The sequence below is a fragment of the Eutrigla gurnardus genome (genome assembly GCF_963514095.1).
Source record: "Eutrigla gurnardus genome assembly, chromosome: 18".
Classification (NCBI taxonomy): domain Eukaryota; kingdom Metazoa; phylum Chordata; class Actinopteri; order Perciformes; family Triglidae; genus Eutrigla; species Eutrigla gurnardus.
In genome coordinates, this window is record NC_139929.1 from 5,186,746 (window position 1) to 5,204,084 (window position 17,339).

At 45.4% G+C, this 17,339-nt stretch overlaps 1 protein-coding gene across 1 annotated transcript; it reads right to left on the reverse strand.

Moving 5' to 3' along the window:
* Window positions 1-1,810: 1,810 nt before the first annotated feature.
* shha (sonic hedgehog signaling molecule a) lies at window positions 1,811-10,584 on the reverse strand. The gene is made up of 3 exons (XM_084034249.1): window positions 9,808-10,584; window positions 5,568-5,829; window positions 1,811-3,607 (listed from the first exon to the last, which is right to left on the reverse strand). Exons 1-3 carry the CDS (start codon window positions 10,105-10,107, stop codon window positions 2,916-2,918), a joined length of 1,254 nt encoding a protein of 417 aa, XP_083890375.1. The 5' UTR covers window positions 10,108-10,584; the 3' UTR covers window positions 1,811-2,915.
* Between the last annotated feature and the right edge of the window lie 6,755 nt (window positions 10,585-17,339).

Here is a 17,339-nt window from a genome sequence, read left to right on the forward strand (position 1 = left end):
CTAATTCAAACAGTTAAAAGATATTTGAAACCGTGTACACATAATCTTCTTCATAGCTTCAACGGAGCTCATGAGCACTTTTGACATTGTTGTCACTCTCCTACATTATTACACCATTGGAAGTCATGATTATTTGTCTTATTTTGTCAAAAACTTTCATAATCATCAAATCATTTCTTCCATCCATCTACTGTTGGTCAATCTCTCCTCTCGTGTATGTATTTCAAAGTCTAGTTTAAGAAGTTATCTCTATTGAGGTGTATTGATAGTAAGGGAGGAGTAGTAAAGTTGTGTTGCCATATTTAGGACCAGCTCTTTGTAAAAGTGTATTTTCCCTCCAACTCACCGGCCTACGTCTCGATCAGTCTGCTGGTTTCTTCCATGGAGGAGTAAATGTCGACCCAGAAAGAACGAGGCCCTGCCATTTGCAGAACCCTCTTAGAAACGGGGAGTTTTGTTTTCCAGAATGCCAGACTGTTCGTGTTTGCAAATGTCAACATTTGTAAAAGCCGTTGTTGAGCTCCGGCAGACTTGAGGGCCCCCAGAGGGATTAGAGGAGGCTCTGTTTACCTGCTCTGAGGAATGCTGCCCTGCGCGGACGCTTTTGTATCCGTCAGGGACCCAAGGTCACAGCGCCGGCAGAGATGGGCCCGCTTTGTCCCTCCCCAAAGTTTCCACCTCGCAGTATCAACAAGGAGACACAATGTGGGCGACCTGGGAGAAGGAAGTGGAATTCCTGCTCGTGTTGCTACAGTGTTTGGAAACTGGTTCGTTGGCCCTCTTTTTTAACTTTGATAAGTCCGGGTGGGAAAGCTGATCATTTTTGTGATTTTTATTGGGGGGAAAAAATAGATTCACATTCATTTGTATTTTCATATATCTTCATAATTTGCACTTTTGTCTGCACGTGCATTAATCAAGTTTGATGCATTGGCTTGAATCTTTAAAAGCATTGCCATTTTGTTCACAAATGAACTTATTTAATTAAGAAACACAAGTAGCTGCTCCTTTCTGTTTGTGAGTTGAGTCACATAAAGCAACTTCCAGCTGTGGGGATATCTCCCTGCGTTGCCAAATCAGCACTACCGGTGTTTCACCGCATGGTGTCGCACTTGTACAACTTAACACGGAGAAACTGACGCTGTAATCAATGTTGGAAAGATATGTATCCTTCTAATACCGCAGAACATAGGGCAGGGATAATCACCAGAACGTCATTATTCACTCCTACACGCAGATTAGAAGTCCCCGAGGATTATATCGATTTGTTTAAGACTGACAAATGTTCTACTAAGCTGTAATTGAGACAGTGACTGTGTTTCTTCTTCTTCTTCTGGACCGGACTGTCAGTCCCCTGATGGAGCAATCTGACCTCAACCAGCAGACACCGTGAAGCACATTTAGGGGCCAACAAACACACTCGTGTTTCATTTGTCTGCAAGTTAGGAGTTATTTGCGGAGGGCAAACCTCGTTAAATTTGACAGGGGCTCTCAACATTTCGCAAGCACGCAAAAGGTAGTTCAAAGCGCGATATTCTGCACGTTTTCGTAAAAGCTGGCAAACGAAATTGTTCGCTTGTACTCTCCCAGTGAAGCTCATTCAATTTAAGTTATGTAATGATACAACACCACCCCAAATAAATGCACACACTTGGATCAAAAAGTGAAGATGTGAATTAAAACTGATTTGATTCCAACAACTATATTTTAAGACTTTAATTTTAGCCGGAAAATGCCTCATGGCGTCGTTCAAACGTCCCTCTTTGCGTTTCCTGTGAAAGGTCACTCAGACAAAGACATGTAACCACTGCAAGTTTGAAGATTTTCTTTATCTCATTTTGTAATAAACATATAAATAATAAACTCTAGACATTTTTGACGCATCGCCCTGTTATGAAAGTTAACTGGTATGGTCTGGCTATATAGACTATCCAAACTTTGCATCTGCCTCAGGTCATTTCTATAAAACTATTTCCCTATTACAAAATATGAAAAGAAAAATACATTTTAGTACATTTACAGGAGTTACTTATTAATTTATTTAACGAAACTGTTTCAGTACTACCTTAGCTGTTACTGAATTGTCAGAATCTGCATTTTAATATTTTTTCTCAGAAGAAAACAGAAAAATAGAAACACAACGAAAAGAAAAGGGAAAAAAAGCAGAGAATGCAGACACGAGGCAGAATATCTGTCCCTCTCCGACAACTTAAACGAACAGTTTCCAAAATAATAAAATTCTTAATAAACCAAGCAGTACAAGATTTTTCCAATACTTTCCCAACTACTGTATTTAAATTAAAATATATTCTCATATCTTACACTATTTCAAATAACGAAATGTGATTCGGTAGCGATCTGTCAAAATCTAATTTACAATTCTGTGTATAAAAATATAATTTATGGAACCCCGCGAAGTTTGTTCTCCCCAAAATATAACAGTCAGTTGCACATATATGCACATATGAACATTACCACCTGTCAAAGTTAGCTCCTTTCTACATGGTCGTCTTCTTCTTTCTCTTTGCGATATTTTTTTCTTTTTCGTTTTTTTTTCTTCGTTTTTTTCTTTCATTTTTTTTTTTTTTTTTTTTTGCATTTGAGATATACAAAAATAGATTATGCACAATTTGCCGCTCACACCGTTTCAGAATCCATTTGTGTGACAGCAGCGAGTTCACATGAGAATAAATTATTCAAAGAGAAACTTTTTAAGGCTCCATTCATTCTTTGAAAGGGGGGGACACATGGAAAAGTCACTGAAATAAATATCCCAACTCCGCTGGGGCCTTTGTCTTGTTTGTTCGTTCGTTCGTTTTTTTTTAATGATTATTATTATTTTTTTTATTTCTTAATCTACTGAATAGTTCGTGTGTCCTACATTGAAGTCTCGTTCTGCTCCTGTAGTGGAGGTTTCAACTTGAGTATGCGGACATCCCAAGTGGATGGATCGAGTGGCTGTCCAAGAGCCATGTTCCTAATTGATACAGGATCTTGGAGTACCAGTGCACCCCGTCGTTCTGCGCACTGACTCGAGGCTGGGAGCTGAAAAGCAACGAAGACACCCAGTGGGCGAGCCTGACGGGTGCCAGGGCCCAGTGCGCCAGCTCGTGGTCTTCGATCACTGCGTAACAGGACGCGAGGACCTGGTCCACCACCACGGTCCCCTGCACGGTCACCGGCGCGAAGGAGCCCTCGTGCTCTTGCGTGTAAATCCGTTTCACGGTGGCGGGCTCGAGTCGACGTCGCTCGGCGTCGAACACGAACACCTTCTGTCCGGAGCGGACTTGGCTGGCGAAGACCGCCGACATCCGCTCCTCCTCCTCCTCCTCCCCCGTGGCGTTGTGGCCGACGAAGAGGAGGTGCGCGGCCGTGAGGGTGATCTTCTCGCCCGAGTCGGTTTCGATCACGTAGAAGAGCCTCCTGGTCGTCGAGTCTTGGTCTATGAACATGATGAAGTCTGTGTAAATGGGGTTTCCGTTGTCATCCGCCGCCAGGACCCTGTCGCCGGTCTGGAGGTGTTTGACCGCCTTCAGGGTCCCGTCCTGCAGGGTGACCGTGGAGGATCCTGGGAAGCAGCCGCCGGACTTTGCTGCCACGGAGTTTTCTGTTAGAATAAAAGATTGTGTTGGTAAAATACAATTCTTTGACACCACCATAAAGCTTTATTTAGTCTTCCTCCATTAGAAACCCACGGTAGGCCTCCTGGAAACGTATTTAAAATACATTCTAGACATAAAATGTCCCAAAAAGCAGCAATATTCTAAGCTTTTTACCACTTTTAGAACTCTAGAATAATAAATCACAGGTGCTTTGAGCCATTACAGTCCAGGACCACCTCCCCTTTCAAAAGCCCATTCAATAACCTCCTTTTCCCTCCTTTTTTAACTCGTATTTGTATTTTTCCTTCCTATCATGGTGGGCCATATGCATTTTGCATAATGATGTCTGTCTGCCCCTCCATGCCAAATGCGTATTGGCTTGGCCCACAGTTGTCTGCGACGAGAGAAAAAAAAAAACTGAAAGCCTTGGCTCATCTATTCTTAATTAAAAAACCCAATAAAGAGCGGCCATTGTTATTCTAAATCAGCTTGTGGATCGAGCGACTCTCGGTAAAGAACACTTACGCCTTTCCCAGCTCCTCGTCCCCATATTTACTCAGGTGCAGAAACCTCTATGTGACAATTCACACAAATAGGCGACTCACAACTACTATTTACCCAGTGGAGCCACTTTTCCAAGCCTCTCGAGTTGTAGATTTGAATTTAAATGAGGGCCCGGACTCTTAAATGCTTTCTGTTGTGCAACATCAATGTGCCCTCTCTCTACCACCTCTCCCCGCTTTGTTGTCAGGCTTGATGACAATAATTTTGGCCTTGGTGGAGCTCTTCACATACCAGTCTCTCGGATCACACTGTCCTGCACACAGCAGCGGGGAGGAGGGGGGTTTCCTCCTCTGGGTTTGGGGGGGTGGGGGGGGGCTTTTAATCTTCTTTTAAGATTCCCGAGCATGAAATAAGGTGACAACTCAAAACCAGATTTACCCCAAGCAATTCAACATTGTTCGGCCAAATCCTTTTGGTAAAGTCGCATGACCCCTAATGACACGTCGGCCCGGCCCATGCTGTGATCTCAAAACGTGTGTGTTGAATGATAAGTAAGGGATTTATCAATAAAGTCCGAGCAAAGGGAAAAGTGGCCACGGTTGGTGAATCGGTGCGAAGAAATAGTCCCTACGCGCCATAGGTATCCCTGAGCTTAGTTTTGGGCCTGCAATGTTATTCTACCCCCCACAAAAGGAGTTACGATTAAGATTAATTGTCTGGATCTCAAAGTTAAGAATGAAATCCGCAAAGAAAACCTTAAGCGAGGAATTATTTCGTCGATCAAATCCAAAAATATTGCCCCAAAACGTCCAGCATCTTATTTCGGCTTCCAATAATGTGCAAAAGACAATAAAATCAATAAAATCCGATGAATAAATGTGCTTTTCTAGGTCACAGCGAGGAGCCTTGTTGGCTTCTGGTCGTGGTTCCCACCAGGAGACGGTGTGGGGCGATGTAAGATCAAGAAATAAGCTGCATGGGAAATGCTCAGAACGCCACAGGCGGGGATGTGCCCATACATCATTCATAGAAATAGATTTCATAGTGCATAAAAAAAAAATCTGGTCAAAATGAATGCGTGTAGTCGGCAGACAAACATCGAGCGCGCGCTTTTGTTGATTCATCATTATCTGAAGGATAATTGAGGATGTATTCATGATCATGATTTGCGGTACAAACAGACGTTTTGTTGCATTTCACGCTGTTTTTTGGACACACCTTCGCTTCTGACTCCTTCCTCACATCTAATCTGCTCTACCTTTCCCCTCACGAACAGCTGAAGGAACTCTAATGTCGCATGCAAGTTGTCTGAAAGATAAGGCTTCTTCCCAGCGCTGCACCTGCTCGTCTAGATCACAATCGCACCTGACGGGAAACGCATACATCTGCTTATTTCCCTCCACAGTGCGCATGGCACACTTCTTGGAATGAGGAGGTCCTCCTCTCATCTCGCAGCCTTACCTGCTTTCACGGAGCAGTGGATGTGGGCTTTGGATTCATAGTAGACCCAGTCGAATCCGGCTTCCACCGCCAGCCTGGACAGGGTGCCGTATTTGCTCTTGTCCCGGTCCGAGGTGGTGATGTCCACGGCCCTACCCTCGTAGTGGAGCGACTCCTCGAAGTGGTGTCCGTCCTCGTCCCAGCCCTCGGTGACCCGCAGCTTCACCCCGGGCCACTGGTTCATCACCGAGATGGCCAGAGAGTTCAGCTTGTCTTTACATCTCTGCGGGAGGGGAGACATTAGACGGATTAGTCACCTGTTGGGTCATAGCGTTGCGCGTATAATCTCATCCAGAGGCGCAAAACGTGGAAAGGTCTGAATCTGGAGCAGCTTTTGCCACCAAAATTCTTATATTGGCGCAACGCTGTTGCCAGGAGTAGCAGGTGCTTGAATGTATGTATGACAATAGCATGCGCCACACAGTTTTCTCCTCTTCCTCCGCCAGATATTACTCTTCATACATATGTCTGCTGCCCATAACGATTAAAAACCAAAGTCACGGAGGCCTCGCCTGCACGACCTCCCCATCCCCACCTGACGCCCCCCGATTCCTCCCAGCTTGAGAGCCGAGCTGCATCCCCGAGCCTACATTTCTCAGTGTGAGCAGCAGCGTCGGAGGGCACATCTCGGATAAGAAAGCTGCCGATGAAATATTGATAAGGCACCGCATTCGCTTCACTGGCCTATAACATGGGTCTTTTGGTCTCGGAAAGGTGCGAGCATGCAGCATCCCTTTCTATCAGGGAATAAAAAAGTGTGGCATCGAACACAAACATCATAAATTCATGAGTTTGTATTAGGCCACGAAATGAGCGAGTTCCCTTTTGTTGGTTGGCAACTTGTCTGCTTTCTTTAAATCAATAATTGATATGCAGATGATACGAAGGTGATCTCCAAGAGCAGCTGGCTGCCTCAAAATATCTGGAGTCTGTCCTATAAATAAATCGTCGCACCCCAACCTCCCCGTGCTCTCAATGAAGATGCTTGGCCTTCTCCAAGACAACTATTCTCGACACTCGAGCAATATGTCAAATAAAACATCACAAAAGAGTCTTTTCAGGGCGACCGCGGAGGGAAACTTTCATTCTTCCTCTCCTGCAAAGTCTGGGGAAACGTGACATGCCTCCTTAAGTCGAGGTGTTGTGGCCGCTGACTGACAGACTTGTGAAATATCCAGGGATGGTATGGGCGCACAGAGAAGCGTCTGTGTGTGACCCACTGTCCTTTCCCCTTTATGGACAGCCTGCGTGTCCTACAGCAGGAATGTTCACACAGAGCCCGAAACTCGCAGAACAAAACAACAAAAAAGGGCGTCCACGTATATCAGTGTTTTATGAGCATATCACACTTGTAGAATGTGTTGAATAACAAAAAAAACGACCCCTAAAAAAAAACCTCCCACATTCTGAGTGGGATTGTCGGAGTCAAGAGCCGTAAAGCTTAACCTATTTATTAATTCATTAGGTCGTGTGCCGCAAATCAAGCCAAATTCTGCTCAGCCACCGTGAAGCCCAGCAGGGCGCCCCAGACCGCGGCGCTTTGTGCTCGGGGTAAAGTTGTTCAACAGCCTCCCTCTTAATCTTTTCACAAATGATTTGGTTAGAGGAAACACTTATCAGCTACCTGTCAGTGCAAACAAGCCGCCAGCTCATCTCTTTCCCCCGACCGGTCTGCACGGTGGGGACTCCTAACAGCGCTGCACCGCCAACAAATGAAAAAGTAACATTTCGCACTGTGGATGTGGATGATTTAACAGAGGAATCGAGTATTATTAGATATCACTGGAAAACCTTATTCTGCTTTACGGCTTGTTTGATATCATTCAAACGAAACTTCGCTGGAAACACGTTGCATTTAAGAGATCTCTCCTTTCCACAAGAGAAAATCTGCACTTATTTTGAGACGAATAATATTTTACGACCGAACATGCAGCTCTAATTTGTGGATTAGATGGTGGGAGTGGCCCCGTCACTCCAGGAAACATCATCTGTAAATGTCTGTTAAACGCCTCTATTGGCAACTTTCCGAGGAGTATGCTTGTTGAAGCGCTCCTTCAAGTATAAACTATTACAGCCTTGGCTGGACATCAGTTAATCGATTGATTAATTCATTCATTGCGCACATCTAAGCAGGCACGTGCCTTGTTACACGTACGAATGCAACATCTATTTTCCAAAACGTAAGACAGCAAGGAAAAGCCCACTGTATTCGTGCGTAAAAGTCCGTGCGTAAAAACCCACCTCATGCGTAAAGCCGTGGAACGGGGCAAAGACCGTTGGCACAGCGTGCGTTCCCACGTGACGATGCTTATGCCACTGACAGAGTAGACTTCTTAACGGCTAGTCCCTCTCTTTCGGACGTACATACCCTAATTTGACGGCTTTACAATGTCATGTATGATAAGAACAACGTCACCTGTTTTAACTTACTATGGCTTCCCGCTGACCAAAGGTCATAAGTTCAAATTGCGGCTCAGTCCCAGTGAGGGGTGCCTAAAAAGCCCTTTCATGTACATGTCACACTTAGAGCCTGTTGTTGTGTTTTCTGTAAATGCTGAGTGGAAAGCAGGAGATGAAGCAGAAGCCACAACTACTGACCTTTTAAATAAAAAAACAACTAAAAACAGTTATCTGTAAAACACTACGCAGCTTCCAAAGATGCTACTCTGAGGCTAGACAAACTTCAGCTACAGATGCCTGATATAATCACATCTTTTCTGAGGGACTCCCACCTCGTTTGTATGATTTCACACAAACCTGTAAACACAGCTGTTTATACAGCAGGTGGGGTGTTTTACTCAGATTGAAATCCTTGCAGACACATGTTACTCAATTCCCTCACAAATGATTGAAATAACAGTGAAATCAAATTATCTTTTTGTTTTTTGTTCTACTAGAGACTCTGGGACCTCATCGAGGATCCGTGGGGGGTCCCTGAACCCCAGGTTTGGGCATCACATCCCCACGCGCCCGTCATTTCATGCTATCTGTGTGTATGAGAACCTATAGGTGTCTCGCAGAGGAGATGTGGGGAGGGCTGAGAAAGGGACGCCGAGACCGCACGCACAGTGAATATTTCATCGGAGCTCGTGCTCATGCATGGTGCGAGGCACGGGTTCAGGCACTCCGGCGCGCGCCTGGCTTCATCACCACCACTACCGCCGCCACCATCACCACCGGCATTTTATTATTACTGAGCCAATATCACCCAAGCGCTTTTAATAATTCACCAGCATCTGAGTGCTAAAAGTCATGCCGAAGAGACGCGGCATCCTGCAGCCAGGAGCGAAATCAAGGCTCCATCTCTCCGACGCGTTGTGAGCATCGTCTTATCTTGTACACAACGAGCTTTGATAACTAACTGCCTACATTAGGAGGGAGTATTACACACACAAAAAGATGCCATCATCCGTGCAAGTAAGACAGCATCACCCCCCCGTGCGCCTCGCTCCTATAATTGACCCAGTCCCACCCATGTATGAAGTCCTGATAGTGTTCAGAACACTCTGGGAGACATGTCACTGTTTTCACGCACCGGTGCACACCATGCGAAAAGGCTAAATTACAGCAGCCTGTGCGAGAAAATGTCTGAATGAGCCACGCCATGCCTGAATAAGCCCGGCTGTTTGAAGCGGTGCGCATCTCCCCAGCGCTCCGTATTCTGGTGCTGGAATAAAGGAAAAAGGCGCTTAAAAAGAAGCTGCGGGTGTTTTTTTTTAAAGCGTAAAATAGGCGACACATGCCGGATGCCCCCACGAAAAAACAATGTAACGCGGCGTGAATGTGCGACCGTAAAACACCCAAATAGAGCCCCACAAAGATACAAATATAGATATGAGGAGAGGGGCGCATTAATATTTTAAATACACTGTCACAATCATGAAGGCCGAGTGTCCTGACTGTCCGCCTGCACATCACTTCTCCAGCTGGATTTTCTACATTCGCCTCAAGCCTGCAGCCCTTTTTGCACACACACACACGCACACACAGAAAAACTCCCGTGCATGGTGCATAAAAGCGCATCTGCTTTTACGGGGAAGTTAAAAGGCTCAGTGTGAAGAGTTCAGCAGCGGGTAAAACAGACTTCACTTAAGGTGCGCAATCGGTCTGACAAGGAGGTTGTTGCAGTGCGGAGTGATGGTGCGTTAGGGAGACGGGCAGTAAGGGAGAGAGGGGGGAAAAGGGGGTTCTGTCTCCTTACCTGAGTCATTAGCCTGTCGGCACCGGTGTTCTCCTCATCCTTGAATATGATGTCTGTGTTATAATTGGGAGTCAGTTCTTTAAATCGCTCGGAGTTTCTCGTGATCTTGCCTTCGTATCTGCCGCTCGCCCCGAGGGTCTTCTCCGCCACGTTGGGGATGAACTGCTTGTACGCAAGAGGTGTCAGCTTCTTCGGGTGCCGTCTCCTGCCGTAGCCCCTGCCCGGTCCGCATCCCATCCCAGAGGACACCAAGGACAAGCAGACGAGACCGACCAATACGATTCGGCTCCAGAGCAGCATTTTTTTGTTCCTTTTTCTTTTTTCTTTTTTTTTTATAAGATCTCAAGCGAGTCGCCGCTGTCTATCTCTATACCGTCTGCCTCTCCCGGCTCTCGCAATGTCCTTGTCTCCTCCTCTACTTCGCCGTCGCCCGGTCTCTACTGTGGCAGGTGCGGAAATGAACGCCTCAGACAAATGGTAATAACGGGGCACATCGAAGGAGGGTTTAAAAAAAAAAAGTAGTGAGGGAATTAAAAGCCACGGGATCTCTGGTCGAGCTGCAGCCGCTTGTGTGAGGCGACCGCTTTTACTGCTTTGTATTATAGCACCGATCTATAGCAGGGGAGGGATTTGATTGGCTCGCCTAGACAAACCCTCCTGATGTTATCCCACAAAAAAAAAAAAAAAAAAAATCTTAAAAGATTTCTTCCACCTGAGGGTTAGCCCGTGTTGAGGGGAGGAGGGGCTGCTCCATGGGAAAACATCAATTATAAACCCTCTTTTTTTTTTTTTTTTCACCCTTCCATTTTCCAGATTTCACAGCAAAGGTTAGACAGACAGACAGACAGACAGACAGCACTCAGCTCAGTTGGCTCAGATCTGAAGCAGCGTAGTCGGGGAAGTGATTTCAGTATGTGTGCGGTAATTGAACTGCGTCTGGGAGAACTTTCCGCACCAAAACGCATTTCCCAGGAGCCATAAAAACCGCTCGTGGACGCGCAGCGCGCACGTCTGATTTCGCCGTGACCTCGTATCTACTAAATATTTGAATTAACACAATAAAGAGTTTACTCGCTGCACAAATGATTAGATTGTTGGGGTTTATGGATATAGTTCCTACCAGTTCCCACAACGTGGATGTTTACGCACGGGAATGACTTTGGACACGTTTCCTTAAGAAATGGGAGCAAACAGAAGGGAATTCACCTTTTAGTTCCACACATCTAAATACAACTTGAAGATAGACCCGCACTAATACGCGCGCTGTGCACCCTTGTTGCTCACCCCTCCCCCTCCCACGCGCTAAAGCATTTTATTATTTAATAAGAATCTAAACGCACATTGATATCATTACAGTATATTGTCACGTGTCTGATTCATAAAGTAGGCTCGTTAAGAATGAGGGTGGGAACGTGCATGAGGCGGACAGTCCTTATTGGAAACAATCTATTTGGCGCCTAAACTGATCTAGATGCATCGGTTATGGGAAGGGATCACCCATAGGGTCTCGTACACACTGTCTTCCTTCCAAAGTCCACCTCATCGACAGATTAAGCCTTGGTAACGTCCTGTATTTACCCGCCATAGTTGTGGCAGACATATGTGTTTGCGCCTAACTGTAACTTCCTCTTGGGCTCTCTCCTTGAAAGGAGAAGGGGAGGAGAGGGGGGCTCCTTGCACACAAGCCAAGCAGTAACACCCAGCTCTTCTGTCATTAATTCCCCACCTGTATTAGGACGATTCTACTTCAATCAGCAACCTTTCCTGAGCTGTGTTCAGACCAAAACACACATGTAGTTATATTCCTGTGATTATAGCCAATTAAGAAGTAGTTTGGTGTTCCTGCTGTTGAGTTAGAAACGGGCGTCGTGCTGGATCGAGGCAAAAATCGGCTCAGACAAGAGCAGAAATCGCAAAAATGCTTCAGGAAGGCAAATGATTTGTGTGATAACAAACCAACTGTTAGGCTAATTACAGGAAGAGGGGGCTGTTTTGGGGCAACTTAAGCTCTCATCACGCTGACAGTGTGGCACAGGTGCTCCGGAGTGCGGACGGATATGCCAGCCTTTGGTGTGGCTTCAGCCTCATTAAAGCTCACTCTGGCTGACCTCCAGTCTGGTGTTCTGTCTGTGCCAGGCTCGCAGCGCTGCAACCAGGGCAGGTGAGACTGCCTGCCATTCACTGGGACCTTGAACATCGAGTCTTGGCCAAAAGATGGCTTGTGCACTTGGCACACTGCTGTGTAACCCCCCCCCCCCCCCCCCCCCCGACTACGATATTCCACCACCAGTGATGGACCTTTCAGTACATATCACTGAATTCCCTCTGTTTTTGCTAAATGTCACGAAGATGTCTTTTTCTAGACACATTTCAGCAGTTGTTTCTGCAGAGGCTCTGTTCAAACACGGAGCTGACAGCAGTGGTGGTGCCCGGAGGGACACCGGAGGCGCTGCTTGGCCCCAGGTCAGAGTCTTGGTTCAGGTGTCACCACTCTGAGATAAAAACCCTGGCATGCCACACAAACACCTCAAAACCACAGAGGCGGGAGAGGTGGCGAGGCAGCGGGAGTGCACAGAGGCCTCGGTCCTCACATGCAGCAAAAAAGGATGAGACGATAATACTTTTTCACCATTGTGATCGTAGAGACTTTAAGGGGTTTCTTTGTAAACGAACCAAGTGACAAAATGTGACGCTAAGTGAAATGAATAATGCAGGGATTGCGATGAATAATGCAGCCTAAAGAGCAAGGTGTGCTGATGTGACAGACTGGATTTGAACTTGAGTTTCTCCCACAGAGGAAAGCCAACCGTCTATCAGCCCGACCTGGGGCAAATAGTATTTGCAAACATTACGCTTCATTGTGTGTTTCTGGCCTCCTCCAGTGCCAGATGGGTGGAGTTTACAGGCAACGGGAAATCACAGTAGATTGATTAGACAATTAATCAAAGTATCTAAGGTCAATTGAGTATGTCAACTTTTGTTTTTGAGAACTTATCTTGATACCGTCTGAAAAAGAAACACGCAAAAATATTTGCAACGCTTGTTTATTCATGTTGTGGACTGGAACCGGCTCCTGTTCAGGGTAAATGCATGCTGGGATGTAAACACCCATCAGACCCACACGGACAATTTAGTTTTCACTTTGAAATAGATTTGCCAAAATGGGGTTTGAATGGACTTTAAAGCCCAAACAGATAAACTACAGACCTTGATTTTACATATGAAGGTGACGCAGCGAAACAGAAGCTGATTTTATGAAATAATTCTGCAGGGATTGAGGGCAATTACACAATTCATATTAAGCAGCCTATTGCATGTGATGGCTAATCCAACATGAGGCGTGAAAACGGGCCAATGAGTCATCAGTTTTTTGGCTCCTTCTGTGTCACATCAAAAACCCGTACCGCCCGAAAAACACACGGATCCCCCTGACAAGAACCCTCCATCCAGTCTGACACATCATCTGCTCCGTCCCGACATCCGAGGGAATTAAGAGATATGCTTTGAATCAGACTAAATCCACACACCCATGTTTGATTTCTTGAGCCACAATCTTGATCAAGCACGAGCGAGATGCAACGAGAGGTGGTTGAGCTGAGTTTTGCCGGTATAAGTCCGCCCAATTACCGCTTTAAAGCCTCCTCCTGTCTGAATGTTTTGTAACATTGTAAGACGGATTAGAACTACAGAATAATCACGCACAAACATATAAGTAGTGTCAGGCTCTCCGTGTTGTTTTCCTCCGCTGCAAGTAGGGTTTCCTTTCTTCAGGGCCCTACCACAACTCCTTTCTCTCGCAGGTGGGGTCCACATTCAGACCTTTATCCCGTTCTGAACCTTTGACAAGCAGTTTTATAGCGCAGATACCCGCGTGTCCCGTGAGAACTCTTTTGTCAGCATAATAAAGTTCGAACAATCCTCGAAACGGTTTATCTAAGCCGCACGCATCAAGTATTGTGAAGAAGTAAAAAAAAAAAAAAGAGGCGAAATTCAGCTGAACAGATTCAGGTAGCCCGAGGCTACACTCTGTCAGGCACAATGGAAATTTCACAATACAGTATCTGGAATCACAGCCCTCAGCGTGCCCCGGAGTCTGTAAAGGCATTTTATTTGCACTCTCCAGCCGCTCCCAATACTTAAACATTAAACGCCAAGGCTAGACAGGCAAAACCACTTTGAACTGCAGTGCAGGGTGAACTCAGTGGGAGGGGAAGGAGGTGAGTGAGTGGAGAGCGGGGGGCTGGTGTGTGTGTGTGTGTGTGTGTGTGTGTGTGTGTGTGTGTGTGTGTGTGTGCATGTGTGTGTGAAACTCAGGTGAGTCAGCGCTGGCCACCGTCGTGATCTTAGGCAACGGTGAAGGAGAAGGGAAGGGCTCATTGACATGTACATGTAGCCGTTTTCTTTCAGACGTAACCGTAGTTTCACCGGCAACCAATTACATATAAACAAGAATGTCTTCAATTTACATCGACAGCCTGAAGGCTTGTAGCTTAGCTTAGCACAAAAGGCTGGAGACGGGGTGAAACGGTCTAAAGTCTTGTCATCGGAGGTTGCCAGGCAACCAGGGGAGACTCCAGGAAGTCACCGCTTCAGGCCAAGAAATAGTCTCATAATCCCCGACCTTAAAAACCACACCTGGTATTTTTACACCTCAGTGTTGCTGCAGATTAGACAAACAAGATCTTAAGTGTTATAATAAGTGTGCTATAGAGGTGCTGGTTATGCTAGCGGTTCCCCCCTGTTTTCACTCTTTGTGCTAAGCTATGCTAATCACACCCCTGGCTCCAGTTTTCATCAATAAGCACCTGACGTTTCCTAAAAAAAATGTGAATTTCAGAACTTTCTTTACTAAAGAGAATAAACTACAGATCAGTAAGCATCACTCACCGTATTGTTTCTATCATTTCTAGAAAATTTACTGGCAGAATTAAAGTACTGCTTGGAACCAATAAATGTGTTGATCAGCAAGTTTACAGGAAACAGTTTGGATCATAACACCACCAGTGACTCAAAGACATAAAGTTGTGAAACAGTCTACAACTGGCGGATGTACCAATTTAATCAGCTACGCACATATACTTCTAATTGATGAGCAGTCTGCTTCAACACGATCTCTTCACAGCGCTTTGCTTTCATTAAAGTAAGGACACTGATTGTATCTCTCTAATGAGCCCTGAGTGCTTTGAGTTTGTGCCATTTCACCCCCCGGCCATGAAAATAGAGGATATAATTCCCCTCTGACTAAAATGGTGTAGGAGGTGTAGGAACACAACAAACAGCAGCAAAGCTTAATCACACCCCGTTAGCAGGCTACCACACTACCCATGCAAACCACACTAACCACCCGAGTGTCTGATAGTCAATTATGATATGCTAACACGCCGCTCTGGCATTCCTCTTCTCAATCAGCTCTTCCTCATCTGCCTCCACGGTATCGTCAAAACACCGTGTCTGTCATCAAACTGACACACACAGCTGTTTATTTGTCGGGTATCGCTTGTTAAGTACAGATTGCTCGCATACTTCACGTTTCCGCAGTAAGGATACCTCTGTTTTGCATCCCTAAACGTAATTTATTGGGCTCTGGCATTACATTTATCAAAAAAAGAGGAAGTGCTGGCACGCTTCCGTGATGTCACAGTTTGCGTTAAATCAATACCGGGAGCGATTGATTCGAACTTTACAAATCCAGTAAATTGCTACCACCGATCAAGGTTATTGCCTGGAAAGGGAACAAGGAGGCTAAACAAAAGCGACACTGCCTCACGCCTAATTATGAGTTGTGGCTTTGGATGGACACGGATCTTTGTCAGCTGGATATTTGATGGGGCTTCAAAGTGAGGGTGGCAATTTGTTTCGTGTCAAAACCCGGCGGTCTTCGTAATGATCAATGGTCTCTGTCGGTGATAAATAAAAATAGACATGAAGAGGTACACATTTTTATTGTATCGTCTGATTTATTCGACATGTTCGGATTATTCGGATCCAGAAAATCAATTTGTTTATTGTAAATGCACCTGATTTGGCTGATTAATATCAACCTCCCCTGGTTCAGTTAGGGACTGTACACAAATGATTAAGGTGTCTCCCAAAAAATCTAGATGACCCTCCCTAAAAATGAAAAAAAGATAACTTTCCTCCCTCTGAATTGCCCTCCCGCTAATATTTCTTATCTGTGAGAAAGTGAAAGTGACGTATCTATTGAGCTTTGATACAAACAGACACGGGAGGAAAAAGAAGTACACACTTATCCTGTCAGAACACTCCAAAATCAATTCATCTGATCAGAGGGCTAACAGACAGGAACCTGCAGCTGTAGTAATTCACAGAAGCGGCAAAACGTCAAAACATGTCAAAAATGTGCAAACTGACAAACCCTCGACTGCCTCCCGAGTGGGGGAAACTTTGACTCGATGTATGCGAGCGTGCATATATGAGAGGGCATGTACGACGATCGCAGTGGGAATAACAGTCCAACAGGAGTTAATGAGGCGAGTGACTGACGGAACGGCCTGCCTGTGTCAACAGAGTATGGAAGACAGTCTGGTTTTGGGAGCTAAGCGTCTGAGCGAGCCCAGGTGAGGAGAGAGAGCAAAGCCGGGAGCCGGCGTTGATGGGAAATGTCAAAATCTGCGAAGGACGGGTCTGATTAGCACCCAGACTGCACCTCACCTCTCGCCTGCACCTCGGCAATGACCCCTCGCCTCTCACACCCCTTCCTCCGCCGACACCCAGAATAACAAAAACCCACCTCGAGACATCTTCATACATTTTTTTTTTTTTTTTTTAACAAGCAGAAACTCCCCGAGGAACTTCAAATACTTCAAAATCCCTTTATGACGGCTTCATAAAAAAGCTGCCAAACAATCAGCTGCCGGGCTCTCCAACCTATTTTTTATGATTTGTTTAGCCAGCGTGGTTGTGCGAGTTTATCGTCTTACGTGGCAGATGCTTCTGTTTGAGTCACCTGAGAGAAAATGTGGGTTATTGACCTGCATTAAAACTCCTTTGATGTCTGATCAGTAACAGTTTAAATGGACACTAAAACCAAGATAGGTGGAAGGATGGAAATATAGATACATATATAAATAGATGTAAATAAACATATGAAGCCTTAGGCGTGTCTACCCACTCACACGTCTGACCACGCGGCTTATAATAACCTCATAAAAGGTCTGTCTATCTCTTCTTGTGTTGGGCAATATGTCAACATATTCTTATGTTGCACATTTTACCGTGGTAGTTTAGACATTTGTTCAATATTTACTCTTCTTTTGGCTCTGATTTTGGTCTCCTCCGACATCTGTGGGAAATAGCTAGCTCTTTAGCTGCACTATGTTCACCAGCTAGTTGCTAACTGACTCAGGATCAGGTAGCGCATGCTTTCAGCACTTTTGTGGCATCAAATGAGGCAGATGTAAGCGAACGAAAACATAAAATTTGCGATAAAACCAAAACAATGAGCTGAAAGACACTAAAAACCTCCAAACAGCTGAGTAATCCCTTTCACATTCCATCATTTGGTTCATTTT